Source organism: Callospermophilus lateralis, unplaced genomic scaffold (genome assembly GCF_048772815.1).
Source record: "Callospermophilus lateralis isolate mCalLat2 unplaced genomic scaffold, mCalLat2.hap1 Scaffold_148, whole genome shotgun sequence".
NCBI classification, from domain to species: domain Eukaryota; kingdom Metazoa; phylum Chordata; class Mammalia; order Rodentia; family Sciuridae; genus Callospermophilus; species Callospermophilus lateralis.
The window spans coordinates 3,018,240-3,032,289 of NW_027512614.1; the positions used below are offsets into that span (position 1 = coordinate 3,018,240).

The 14,050-nt window shown below is 51.7% G+C and overlaps 1 protein-coding gene across 1 annotated transcript; it reads right to left on the reverse strand.

The window, feature by feature from the left end:
- Positions 1-1,339: 1,339 nt before the first annotated feature.
- LOC143388647 (protein Atg16l2-like) lies at positions 1,340-13,433 on the reverse strand. Its single transcript, XM_077108124.1, has 17 exons — positions 13,258-13,433; positions 12,090-12,189; positions 8,455-8,528; positions 7,931-8,182; positions 7,675-7,740; positions 7,245-7,358; positions 6,172-6,234; positions 5,473-5,581; positions 4,931-5,036; positions 4,174-4,244; positions 3,829-3,900; positions 3,597-3,717; positions 3,151-3,256; positions 2,140-2,289; positions 1,893-1,940; positions 1,689-1,790; positions 1,340-1,427 (listed from the first exon to the last, which is right to left on the reverse strand). Exons 3-17 carry the CDS (start codon positions 8,526-8,528, stop codon positions 1,340-1,342), a joined length of 1,542 nt encoding a protein of 513 aa, XP_076964239.1. The 5' UTR covers positions 12,090-12,189; positions 13,258-13,433.
- Between the last annotated feature and the right edge of the window lie 617 nt (positions 13,434-14,050).

A 14,050-nucleotide genomic window follows, 5' to 3' on the forward strand; every position in this document is an offset into this window, starting at 1 on the left:
GAGGTTTCTCTGAGCCAGACCTGATCCCAGGGAACATTCTGTTCCCATCCTGGCCTATTTCAAGAGCTCCATGGCTTATAATGGAGGGAGGCTGATAACAAACAAGAAAGGGTAGGACCAAGCCTGGTAGATGAGGAAAGGGCTGTCAGTAGGGGAATCCTGAAGGACGAATTTTACTTGTGGGCTGGGAGGGACAAGAACATTCTGGATAGAGAAAAGCACATGCAAGTCACATTCAGAATAGCAAGGGAATGAAGACGCAGGCCAACAGGATGACTTCCAAAGGCTAGATTTCAAGCTGAGGGGTTCTTCTGAAGGCAGCAGGGAAAATTCAAAGGGTTGGCAACTTAGAAAGTCACTGGCTCTGGCAAGTACGGGACTGGGAGGAGACAGTGAGTCTAGAAGGTGGCCTGTAGTGGCAGCAGGGATGGAGAGAAGCATGAGGCACAGCAGCCTCAGGATCTGGTACTATGAGGGGCAGAGGTCACATGCACAGATGACAGGAGGCAGCTGGGTATGGCATCCAGAGTTCAGGACTGCCGTGCCAGGAGAAGTAGGCAATCTGGGAGCAATGAGTAGATTTTGCCATTTGGCCAACACCTTTCTGTCTTCACTGACCTGTGCCAAGGCCTAGGCTACAGAAAGAAATGGGGTGCTGGGTTCTGCCCTGTGAGTTCAGCCTGGACTGGGGCATATTGTGGGGGTGAAATTTGATGCCAAGGTAAATGAAGGCCCAGGCTTAAGCTGCCCTCCTCTACCTGGGCCCTGCCTCTGGAGGAGGAAAGGGGGCCAGTGTACCAAATACTTTGATATCACTCTTGTTTGTTAGGACCCTTTCCACCAGGACCCCATGGGCTGCTTGCTCCCTTTTCAGCCCACTTTGTTGGTTTGGCCTCAGGGCCAGGTTGGACCCAAGGCTACATTTCCATGGCTCTGAAAGGCACTGGTTTGGGCTGTCCTGAGCCGTTCTTCATGTTGTTTGCATGATTAAGCTGGGCAACCTGCGTCCCTGGGCTGGCTCTGCCAAAACAGCTCTATGCAGGAGGAGGAAGGAGACCAAACCAGATTTCCCTGAGCCCCCAGCCCAGGTCTCCCTGTATCCCACAAATGCTGCAAAGACGCAAACAGACAATTTTGTTAGTCACCCTCCCTAAGTAAGTGAGGAGATACATATTTTAAAAAGACTTTTTAAACAAGAACACTGTTTTTAAACAAACAGACCAAGTCCTTCTGGGTCTTCTTCCCCATTAAATTTGGAGGCCACCCCCATCCTGTGGGCTCTGGAGCTCTGTGAAGTGGAGGGAAGCTGTTCTCCAGCCCAGGCTGTGGGGGTGTAGTCCTAGCGCCAGAGCACAACCTTCCTGCCCTGGTCCACGCTCACCACGTGGCTCCCGGAGCAGCACCAGGCCACAGTGTTGATAGCAGCACTGAGGAGAGGGAGAGTAGGGTTCAAGGGGCAGCAGGACCCAGGTCTGCAGCCTGGCTCTGCCCCCCAGTATTGGACCTAGATAGTTTGAGGCCCTCTGTGAGCCCATTTCCTCATCTGTAAAGTGGGTATCTATAAAACACACGTGGAAGGATACCTGGGTGCTGTGAAGGGCTGTGGGGGTGAAGGTTTGGAGACAGGGGCTGGGAGATGTTAGAACCTGGTGTCAGGCAGGACTAGTAGGAGGGTAGTGTCTGCTCACCAGTGGGGGCCCTGAAGGCTGCTCTCCAGTTTCCCAGTGTCAACATCCCAGATGTAAAGGGCTCCATTCGAGGAGCCTGCCAGTGCATAGCTTCTGTCAGGGCTGCAGTGGCCACAGCAGAACAAGAGAAAGGGACTCAGGTAAGGACACACACAAAGACCAGGTGGGGTGTACTCGAGGATGGGCAAGCTCTCACAGACACACCTGAACACAGCTTTGGTCCAGTCAGAACCACATTTGAAGCCATCAGCCCTAAAGACAAACAGGGCTGGGGTCAGAATGGAGATCACTGCCGGTCCTGTCCCCAACCAGGGGCTTTGAGAGCCCCATCTCTCTAAGGTGTCAGGTACCTCAGCAGGTCCTGATCAAGAAAGGCAGAGAACTTTTACAGGAAAAGAGAAACACAGCTGCCCCAATAAAGGCCACAGGATCAACAGGCAGAGGCTAGTACCTGAACACCTGGCGGATATTGCTGACCCGGAGGTCGATGACCTTGAGTGTGTTATCTCTGGAGCAGATGAGCAGGTGCAGCTGGTCATGGCTGAGGCTCAGGGAGGTGACCCGGCCCTGCACAGGAATGACCTGGGTGCAGTGGGGACCCCTGAGGAGAGAGGGGTAAGGAACAGTCCCCCAAGCCATTCCTGAAAAGAAGGGACTAGGTGTGGTACCCTTCCTAACCAACAAAGTCCAGAGGCAGGTCTCTGCCAGTAACTAATCTCCCTTATCCCTCCACCCAGCTCCCTCCACTGAAGAACGTGGTCAGACTTTGATTTGAGAAGGAGCCCTTGAAACCCTTGGATCACTAAAATAAACACTGGAAGAAAAACAATGAAAAGTCTGTCTTGAAAAACTTGAGAGAAGGAAGGGCTTCAAAGGGCAGTCCCTGCACACCAGCAAGACCAGCCTACATGGGCCCTGCACTGGCTCCAGCTCTGCATTTGTAAACCATTCACCCAATGCTGGGCTCTTCTGTTCAAAAAACAACTAAAAACATTTCTTGGTTTTTTAATTGAAGCGTGGTAGCCAGGCATGGAGGCACATACCTATAACTGCAGTTACACAGGAGCCTGTGGCAGGAAGATCCCAGCCTGGGCAACTTAGCAACACTCAGTCTCAAAATAAAAAGTAAGAAGGGTTGGGGATGTAGCTCAGTGGTAGTGAACCACTGGGTCCAATCTCTGGCACCAGAAAAAAAGTAGAAATAAAATGGAAAAAGTTGTTTGTCCATCTTGGTTGTAAAGCCCAGGCAGTCAATACTGGACTGAGAAGTCACAAGGAAAGTGGCACAGCTTCCCAGGGGCGCTATGCCCCATGAAGCTGTGCCCAACAGAGGATACCAGCTGGTAGTGCCAGCCCCATAGCTTTACTCCCCCAAGGAATCACCATGACCCTTCCTGCCAAGGAGCAAGAACTCCAACACTCTGACCCCAGGTCCACCAGCCACCCACAGTCTGCCTGTCACCTGCTATCCCAGAACCGGATCTTCTGGTCATTGTGGCCACTAATGATGATGTGGTCCCCGCACACCACGTCATTACAATAGGAAAGGACATTGATAGTTCTGGAACCTAGGGACAAAGGGGTAGAGCGCAGGGTCTCAGAGGGTTGTCAGGAGCTAGCACAGTAGACACGTAGAGATGCTGAGGTTCAAAAGGGGCAGTGTTCTCCCAAGACTAGAACCCAGATCTTCCCAGCCCAGGGCTCAGTCCACCTCTTCTTCATCTACCCAAAGCTTAAAGTCATGAAGAAATCAGATAGGGAACACCAATGGGGCACAGAGAAGGATGACCTTGGAGGATTTCACCCAAAATGTCTTTGAATCCCAGAGCCACTCCCAGAAAGCAGGGTAGGTTCCCTTGTATCTGAGGGAAGGGGGGGATGGGAGGTGGAGTTGGAGCTGAGCCTCACAGTAGGCACGGCCAAGATCCCACTCCTTCACTGTCCGGTCTCTGCTCCCAGTCACCGCCTGGTGTCTTGTTAGCTTGAATTTGGCAGCTGTCACCTTGTCCTTGTGTCCAGACAGTGTTTCCTGCCCCATCCCAAGTCTGGATCAAAGGCATGGCCAAAACCCCATAATAGCACCTCCCTCATCCTAAAAAGGACCCTTGACCCTTAGGCTGCCTTCCCAGTCAGGTCTCACCTTGGACCGTGCCTCTCCCACCTTCCAGAGCTGGGCAGCCTGATTGTAAGTAGCTGCCAAAACCTGGGAGCCCTGGAGAGATGGGGAGTGTTAGAGGTCTGAGTCTAGGCCTGGCCAAAGGCAGCATCTTTCAGTCCAGAGAACTATGGTAGGGGTGGCCTTAAAGGTTCCCATGGCCCAAGTCATCAAGGAAGACAAATGAGCCTCAGGCCAGCAGGAGTGATATATGCAAGAGCCCAAGGACCCAGCTTTTGGATACTGTTACTGATGGGAGCCTCTGCCCACTGGTATAGAGACTGGGGTGTGGGGAGATAATCCCATGCTACTGGGGCAAAGTCCCCTCACCAAGGGGTCGAAGTCCACACTGGTGATGCTGCCACCAGCTCCCTCAAGGGTCTGGTTGGCCTCCAGACGACCTGGCAGGGCAGGGGGAGAGCAGGGAAAGGAACAGGTGAAATGAGGTCACTCACAAAATAGAGGAACTGGAACCCAGAGTGGGAACAGGAGTCTCTCTTAAGTTAGAGCACAGAATCATGGAGTACAGTTACAGCCTGGGCTGCAGGGGCCTCAGGGGGAAGCTAGGCATTTCCCAGATAGGTCTAGAGAAAACCAGAGAGAAGGGAATGTCCATAGGTCACACAGCAAGCCAGGCCAGACCAGCTGGAGATCTGCCTCCTCTAGGAAGCCTCCAGGGGTTGGCTCTGAGTCCCTAACGCAGTTGTAGAGCAGAGCTTAGCACAAGATGGACAGTCAATGTTTGTCTCCTGACTTCTGGCAGGTGGAGTGATACCAAAAGAGGTGATGGCCTGGTGAACCCAAGGACTTGTTCCTCTAAGGTCTGTCTCTGTAAGACTGATAAGGGACCTCCCCCTCCCCCAACAGAGGCCCATCTGCACTCAGCCCTTCCCATCTTGCAGGCCTAGGGGTTCTACCCTTCCTCGGAGAGGCATCCTCAGAGTGCTGCTCCTGCAGAGGGGTTCTGTAGCTATTGCTCACAGGAATGTTCCAGGTAGAGGCAAACACAAAGAGGTCCACCCAGGAGCAAGCTGAGAGTAGATCTTTAGAGAAAGTACTGGGTTGGGCTGCAGGGAGGGGTCCTTACCTCCTACCACATTCCAGAGGTGGATAAGACAGTCAGCCCCACCAGTGGCCAGGAGACTGCTGTTAGGGCCAAAACATACAGCATTGACCTCAGAAAGGTGGGCATCCTGTGGGGAAAGGGAAGGTTGGTGACCCGGGCCTTCCCCACATATGCTTGTTTGTGCCCCCTCACAGGCTCACTCTCAATGTGCCTGTGCACACATACAGCCTGCTGCTGGCTTGGTATCCACACCCCAGGTCTCTTCCCAAATCCTGAGTTTCAAACTTAGCCCCAGCAAATATCTTCATTTCTGCCTGGTCCCCTGAAGCAGCCTCCCAACTCTGCCTCCCAGCACTCTCATTGGGCCACCTACTCTCTCAGCCTTCCATCTCCCTTTCCAGTCTATGCAGCCATTGTAAAGAGCCTGAGCAGTTCCCACCGTGGCCTGTGGAGACAAACTCCTGCTGGTTCTGGGGGTCTTGCTTGCCTGGCCTGCTCGGGACACCCCTAGTGCCTGCACTCCCATATTGGCCCCCACACATGTGGCCCAGTTCCTCCCTTACCAGGACATCTTGAGCCCAAGTAGGAAGTTGGGCAGCCACACACACAGGGATGCTCTGGTATCGCTGCTCAGGGGCACCCCCAATTGAGTGACCTCTCCTCTTCTTGAAACTGCAGGGGTAGAGTCAGGAGGATGTTTACCAAGGCCTTCTGATGTGGGGGCTTCAAGCTCCCCAAAGGTAGCAGCAACAGGAAACAGACATGGCAGTAGCAGAATATGGCCCCAGGATCCAACCAGCCCTTTCCCCAACCCAATCTACCCGGGATGGAGTGGAGAATACACAGAAAAGCACAGAACAAGGGCAGGATTGGTGGTTGCAGGAAAACTTCAGGGCTAATGGTTAGTATTGGCCTTGCCACTGCTTGGCTTTGTGACTGAATGAGTTCTTACATTCTGAGCCTTAGTTTCCCAATTGAGTGAGAGTTCCCATTTGGCCTCAGGCTGGAAATCTTGGTCCCCTGTGAGGACCTTGGATAAGGACAGATCCCTTATAAGCCTGGAAGATAGCTGAGTAGGGGTTAAAAAATGAGTTCATACACCTGGTTCCTGCCTCTGGGGCCCAAAAGAGATACACACAGACAGTGGGCACCATATGGATGAACAGACGAGGCACATACAGAGACCAAGCCTGGGCTCCAGAAGCCTGACATGAGGCTCCAATAGGCCCAACCCCTTCACATACACAAATACACACACTTACTCTAGCAGCCCCTTCACCACATCCACACAGTGGGACAGAGTCAGAGAGGTGGCTGAGGCAGACCTGGGGCAGAACCGAGAATCACGTGCTAAGGGACTGGCTGGTAGGTGTATAGGCAGCAATCTTTCATCCCTATACTTTGCTGGAGATCTGAAGACTCATAACCTCTAGAGCCTATGACAAGAACTTGACTCCTTGAATACCAGGAGAGTTGTAATCCAGACCAACCCAGGAAAATGCAGGCAGGGAGGGACTTGACAATGGAAGTCTCTACCATGATGATAAGAACTACCAACCGCCCCCACACCCTCAGCAAATGCTCACAAACAAAAGCTCCTGGGAGGCTGAGCTAGGGCATATGGGAGTGGGCAGATGAAGTGGCCTCAGGCTGGGACAAGGCTGGGGGCAGTGAAACCTAAGCTGGTTGAGTAATCTCAGAAATGCCCAACTGTACTGGGATGTCTCAGCCCACCAGGGCTGCCAAGAACTTTGGAGACCAGTGTCTCAAGTCCCTCTCCAAGGTTCCTTCACTATCCCAGGACCTAGACACCAGGGACCTACAAGAAAAGACTGAGGAGAAAAGCCTTCAAGCTGGTAAATGGAACCAGGAGAGAGCAGCCTCAATAACAAGTAAATCAAGACTTGGGGGGACTGAGAGTGTGAGCAAACATCTACATATGTTCTTATGTTCATACACACTAAGGTATTCGCAACCAAGCTCCTGTATACATATGCCCATGTCCTCGTGTGTACCTACCCATGCACACACCTGTGTTTACATACATACATGCCTAGGACAGATGAGCCCTGGGCCTTGCCCACAGTTCCCTCCTCATGACACCCTTCACAAGCCTTAAACCCCACCCCAGAGCTCTGGTCCTAGGAAGAAGAGAAAGCACTGCATGTTCAGTGAAAATGACCCCAACTACCCCAAGCACTGTAGGTCAGACCAGTCCTGGGCTGTACCCCAGCTTCTCCCCAAACTCCTAGCCCCAACCCACCAGCTGGCCCCAAGGTCCTAGAAGAAGACAATGGCAGCCTCAGAATTCTGAGACAGCCAACTGGGTCCTCACCTGAAAGGCCTTTTCCACTTCCCACAAGCCTCACTCTCCAGGGACTCAGGCTTAATAGCCAAAGCCAGAGTCTCTGTCTGCTCTCTGATCCCATCATGTAGAGTGTGTGGAATCCTGGGAGAGAGGAATAAAGCTCAGGAAGGCCAAAGCAACAGGCCAGCCCCTCCCTGCCCAAGCACTGATTACAGTGAAGATGTGAATTTCTGGCGGGGAAGGGTCCCAGTGGGAGGGAGGATGTGCGGTGGGCACATGAACTTGCTCCTACAATCACACAGTTCTGCAAGGATCCAGTGGACCCTGGATTGCTGCTGTGTCCACCCACATGCATTCAGGGGTACCGGTGTGGGGGAGTGGGGAAGATGGAAAAATGGGCACACAGTCGGGCAACTACAGAGTACAGGAGTCAGATCCGGTCCCTCCTCACTCTTACTCGCTGATGCTCACAGTCCGTTTGGCAGCCTTCTTTAGTTCCTGGGACACCCGCGCCTGAATGGCCCTAGTGGGGGAAAAAGCATCCTAGGAGCCAGAAGATTCCAAGGTGGGGTACCAAATGCCCCTGCTTTCAGGTTCGAGCCTGATTTAGTCCATTCTCCCCAGGGGGCAGTCCCCACCGCTGACTTTCAGGCAAGGGCGAGGCCAGACTGAGGAGGCTAGTCACAGAACAGGTTGGGGCCCAGCCCTCTTACCGCTCTCGGCGCTCGTTGCGCAAGTTGCACTCGGCTGCGGCGCGCTCCTTGCGTTGCAAGAGCTGCTCCAGCCAATCGCGCGCCTCCTCCTGGAGCTTGCGCAGTGCCGCCTCTTGGTGCCCAGTGTGCACGCGCAGCACTTCGTAGGCCTTCCGCTGCGCCGCATTCTGCTTCTGTAGCTCTTCTAGGAGGCTGACCTGCTGCGCCCTCGCCTCCCGCAGCTGCGCCACGCGGGCCTCCACAGCCGCCAGCCTGGAGGACCCGAAGCGCAGGCAGTGCATCCCAAAACGCTTCCATCACCGCCCAGTGGGGACCCGCCTAAGACCCCAGAGAGATCTACCAATGGCCACCGGCCAGACAGGTGGTTAAGCCACATCCCCAGCCAAGCCTTCGCCCTCAGAGCCGTGCAGTTCGCATCCCCCAAACACAAGCCAGGGTGGTCATGGGGGAAGCTGTTGGGGCCACGCAATAACCCTACCTGGGCCAGAGGAGGGCGCAATCCCTTTCACCCTACCGGTACTCACCTGCTTTGCCACTCCTCCAGCTCCGACTGCAGGGCATCCAAGGCTGCACTCTTCTTCACCACCTGGTAGGCCATCTGTGGGGGCAGACAGGTGGTCATGGGCACCTCTGGAAGGCTCACCAGGCCTCACGCCCCTCTCGGGCAGGAGAGGCTGGAGGGACAGAGCCTGCCACCACCTTCCACGGCCCCTTCCCAACAAGGCTCAGATGAGTTTAGGATCGTGCATAAGGATACAACAGAGGCTCTAGGCTCAAAAATCTGACTCCTGAGTTTCAATTCTAGCTGTGTTGTGCCACTTATTTTCTCTATGACCCTAGGGGTGTAGAGACCCTTGGAAAGTGAATCTCCTTAGCAAGCTTCGTTTTCCTCACCTGCAAAATGGGAATGATAGTGCCTACCTCCATAGGGTTGAAGGAATGCTGAATGAGGCAGGGGTACAGATGAGATGACCCTCACCCTACCTCCATAGAGCAACCCAGAACTATTATGAAGAAAAATATTTAAAATAATAGCAGATGATTATCTAGCATTTACACGTGCCATGCTTTATTCTGAGCACTCTACGCATGTTAACTCTTTTAATCCCCATAATAACACCATATAGTAAACCCACCAGCCTCGTTTTACAAATGAGAACATTGCTACAGAGAAGTTAAATGCCTTGTCCAAAGTCACACAGCTAAGTGACAGTTGATATTTGAACTCAAGCTACCTAACTACATCATGCTCCAAGTAAAGTGTTGATCTACAGGGAGGGTACAAGGGATGTGAGTTCTATTCCCTGCCTCTCCAACATTTGGCTTTCTTTACAATCCCTGACCAACTGCTGGCCTGCCCAAGCACAGATCTCAGAATGCAGAAGCATACAAGGCTAAGAACAGGAATGGACTGTGAGAGTACTGAACCCAGACTGAGTCATGGATCTGCCCTGAAAGCCCGGAAGTAGGGTGAGAATCATTACATATTTACCCCTGCCTCACTCCACATTCCTTCAACCCCAGAGCCAAGAGATGGGCCAGCCATGAAGATGAAATTTGGTTCCCTTCTTTCAATGCTGAGGGGTCAGTGAGAGAAACAGATCCAAGGCAAGGCAGTGCCCATCAGTGTGGCAAGAGAAAAATGAGGGCCAGACTCTGAGCACCTCTGGCACAGCAAATACAAGGAAGGGATGGGGGTGGGGTAGGGGTGTACTCTTATTGCTAACATCTGTTCCTGGTACTTTCTCACAAGCCCTGGTAAGGATGGATTGAGGTGCGAGACTGAGGCTGTCTACCTGCACTGATATAACTCCCTGGGTGAGGGACTGGGAAGACCCCCTGCACATGCAGACAGGGCCCCTACTTTTATAGCTGGTCCAATTTACAATATTTATAATCCTTCTCACCAATGAGCAACCTAATCATCATCCTCGTCACCTATCACTTGCTTTCATTTCTGTTGTGTTATACCACTCAATATTTTTTTATTGGTACTTGTCAAAATTCAAATGATAGGAAAAAAATTCAAATGATAGAGGTAGAAAACAGATGAGTGGTTACTACCAGTGGTTAAGGATGTTTGGGGAAGGGTGAGTGTGACTAAAAAGGGATAGCAAGAAGGATGTCTGGTGGTGATGAAATTGTGCTGTATCCTGATGAATACAAATCTACAAATGTTATGGCATAATGTCACGCCATTATCAAGTTGCAACCACAGCATCAGCTCTGGGGGAGAGGCTCTCAATTTGTCTATAGAACCCTTCCCACACTTGTGTTGGGGAGGTGACTCGGCTTACTGTAACTGGACACATGTTTACTGGCCCATCACACTCTCCTCCCTTGAAAACTCCACAGGGTCAGGTCTGTTCATAGCTGCACTCCCTGTTCCTTGGACATAGCGACTGTCAATAAATATTTGTTGAAAGAATGAAGAAATCACAAAAAGTAGATTTCTGTGGGTGGAGTTTCAAATCTAGAATCCACCTCTCTAAGCCTCAGTTTCCCACTCTGTACCTACAATGTAGAGGATTAACTAAGTTAATGCTTGCCTAGTGCTAAGTGCTATATTATGGAAGAGATGGTGACTTCAATTATTTTATTTATTTATTTATTTATTTATTTTTATTTGTGGACCTAGGGGTTGAACCCAGGAGTACTCTACCACTGAGCTACATCCCCAGCTCTTCTTATTTATTTATTTTGAGATAGAGTCTTATAAGTTTCCTAGGCTGGCCTCGAGCTCACAATCCCCCTGCCTCAACCTCCTGAATCATGGGATTACAGGGTGTACCACCCACAGCTGGAGATGATTTTAGATGTGATGTCTCTGCTGAGCAAGAGTCCAGTGTGCAGAAAAGAAGGCTGGGTAGAGACAGGTCCGAGAGTCAGAAGAGAAAAAGAAAGAGAAAATCCCTGTGGCCATGGGAGCCAATGAGCACACTCAAATGAACACCCACATTTAAAGGGAGGAAGGAAAGGAGCCAGAGAAGGAACTCAGAAGTAAAATCTACAGATATAAGAGGAAAATCAGAGGAAATAAGTAGGGTACAATAGAAGCCAAGAGATGCCATTGCAGGGGACAGGCAGGGCAGTAATGCTAGGTGGAAGTGCCAAGTCCTGCCTACAGACTACATCAATCTTGGTTGTTTGTCTGCAAATATATATTAACCATCACCTGATGCTGGGCCCTGGGGTTGCCTGGACAAGGGGTGAAGAGTAGGCTCACTCAATGCTTGCAGCACTGGACTTTAGGGGATGCAGCAAACACAGGAAGTTCTGCTCACTTCCTGGTTCCCTTGACAGTATCTCCCTGCCCCAAAGTCCTGGATCCTGGCCCTGCCCCATTCTTGATCCCTTCCCAGCTTACCTCACCACAGTCCAAGCAGAGCCCCTCCTCCTCCTCCTCCTGCCACTTCACCCTCAGAGTGCCTGGTGGTGAGCTTTGGTCTGAGTCAGGCCCTGACTCCTCCCTGCCAACCAACCAGAGAGAGGGGCTTATGTCCCCTCCATTCACCCCAATGCTCAAAGGCTCCCAGTGTCCCATGAAAAGCCTGAAATAAGAGCCGTTAACTTTTTCTTGAGGAAAATGGAAGCCTGAAAGCCACTCAAGGAAAAAACAAGGACTGAAGAGCAGTCAGTGGTGGAGTGCTTGTCTAGCATAGGAGAGGCCCTAGGTTCCATCCCCAGCACCACAAAAAAAAAAAGAAAAAAAGGAAAGAGCAAATCTCAGAAATGAGCTTTCATGAGTCCTGTGCTCTGGCCTTGTGTTTCCTTGCCAAGGACCTTCCTCAAAAAAACACCTGCTAACTCTGTCCCCAACCCATTCCTTGATCTAGTCTTCACTCTCTTTCTCTTTGGAATAGGGAGCAAGATCCTTTCTGTAGGCATCAGGTAAAGAAGAGGGAGATGGAAAAAGGCTAAGGAGGAAAGACAGGAGTGCAGGGTTAGGAGGTGAAAGGGATAGGAAAATTCAGAGAAAGAAGGAGAAAGAAGATTTTAAATCAGCTGGCCTGGGAGAGGGCCTGCCTCTCCAGAACCACCCCTGAGTAGCAGCCAGGAGCCATTGAGGTGCTGGGAGAATATGACCCAGTATGGGGGCTGGTGGGCAGGAGGGACTAGAAACAGGCAGCCTTTTATGATCACTGATACATATACTTACCAGAAGCTCTGATGGGTGGCAGAAATAACATCATTTGGCTTCTTATGAAGCTTCTCTGAGAACTTGGCCAACAGCTCAGCTTTTTCTAGAAGATGATTATCTGGCAGTGCAAGAGGGTGAGTTGGGGCAGAGATAGACACTTTCCAGCCTTCCCCCGGCATACAAGCTAGAAAGGCTGCAGGAGTCCAGGGATGCTGGGATTGAGGCAGCTACTGGTGGATGGGTTGTGCCCCTTGCCTGAGAGTTGTTTGTTCATCTCTACAGGACCTTTAGTGCTGGCATAGACCACCATGTCACCCAGGAGAAGACCTGTTCTCCCAGGGACAGAAGGATCCCTACTTCTGGCAACAGGATGGCTGGGTCCTGCCTGATGAGGGTCCTGAAGGACGCCAGGGGCCTAGGATTGATTCACCTCTGCCCCAGACAGGGCTGGCTCCAGAGCATGATGAAACAAAAAGCTGTACTAGCCTATGACCTTCAGCAAGTCACTTCCCCTTCAAGGGCTCTAACTTCACACTAAAGTAATCCTAACTTCCCCAGAGTTGGTGCAAGTTCCCCCAGGTCAAAATAGAAAGTCCTTGAGCAATTATCCAACAGACCTTCTTAGGTTAGGTGGTTAGACCCTGGATTACACACACCCACCACCATGCACGATAACTTCCTCTTTTCAGTTCCGGAGCAGGCTGGGGGGTGGTAAGCCCAGCCTAGCTTCTCAGCTCCCTTCCCTCACCCAGTGCCCTGCTTGTCACCTTGACTGAGGTCCCTGGATTTAGCCTAGTTCTCATACAAAACCCCACCTCAGCTGTAGTAAAGGCACAGCACTGGTCCCCAGCAAATCTTAAAAAGGTTCCATTATGCCTAATTTACATAGAATAAATCTGAGGCTTGGGGACATGAACTACCCAAGACCACAGAGATAATAGGAATTTCAGTCTTTCTGATTTCAGCCTTCTGGGTTGCTCCAGACCCTTAAATTTGGAAGTCCCAAAAAGGGATTGGGGGTGACTCTTTCCTCAAACTGGGAGGTTCCCCTGTCTATCAGAGCCCTTAAGTGAGGCTGCCTGGAGGTAGGGGAGAGCCTCAGGACCATCAAGAAAAAGGCCCAGCACCTGGAAGATTGCAGAGTGATTTCCCAGGATAAGAAACAGATTCGGTCTTGGGGACTTACCAAGATTAGCTCCAGTGAGATAGCAGCAGGGATTGTGGCCAACCCCAAACTTTTCTCACTAGTTCCAGGGCAGGCTGGAACTAGTGAAAAAACTAAAACTTCCAACCCCAAACATACAATCTCAGGTGACCAATGGTCCTACACACAGATCCACTCTTGTTCATCCCATCCTGAACTGCCCCACCCCTACCCCCAACGCACACTCCAGCTGCCCAGAAAGCTCCAAAAGAATCTGACTTCCCAGCTCCCTTTGAAATCCTGCGGCCCCTGCTTCTCCCTCAGGCTGGGGTGTGCTGAGCACAGAGAAGCTTCGTGTGTCCCAGTCATCTATAGGCGGCAGCAGAGCCCAGATTCAGAGCTTTCTCCTTAGAGATGAAGAGTTTCACTGTTACCCTAGATCCACCAACAAGCGGCTACTCAGCCTTCCTTCACTGGGTTAGAGACTAAATGGTTTGATCTGGTCCTGGGGACCATCTGAGAGGGAGGAAAGCACAAGAGACCTGGCAAAAACAATACTCAGGGGCAAACGTTCTAGGAAACCCAGCTCGTGGGGGTTGAACCGAGCCTTGAGGGGGTATCAACAAGGATCTCTCCGCCCAAGAGAGTGCTAAGAAGAGCCTGGATTGGAAGGGACGGGAATCCTGGCCATTCAGAAGTGGGGCATGGCAGACAGGTTCAAGTCGAAAGGCCTCGGAAGCCAGAAGTCGCTGAAGCACTTGGGTCACGGCTTGAACAGCCAAACCTTCTTCCCAGGCCGGGAGCCCAGCCTCCTCAATGGCCATTTTCTAAGATG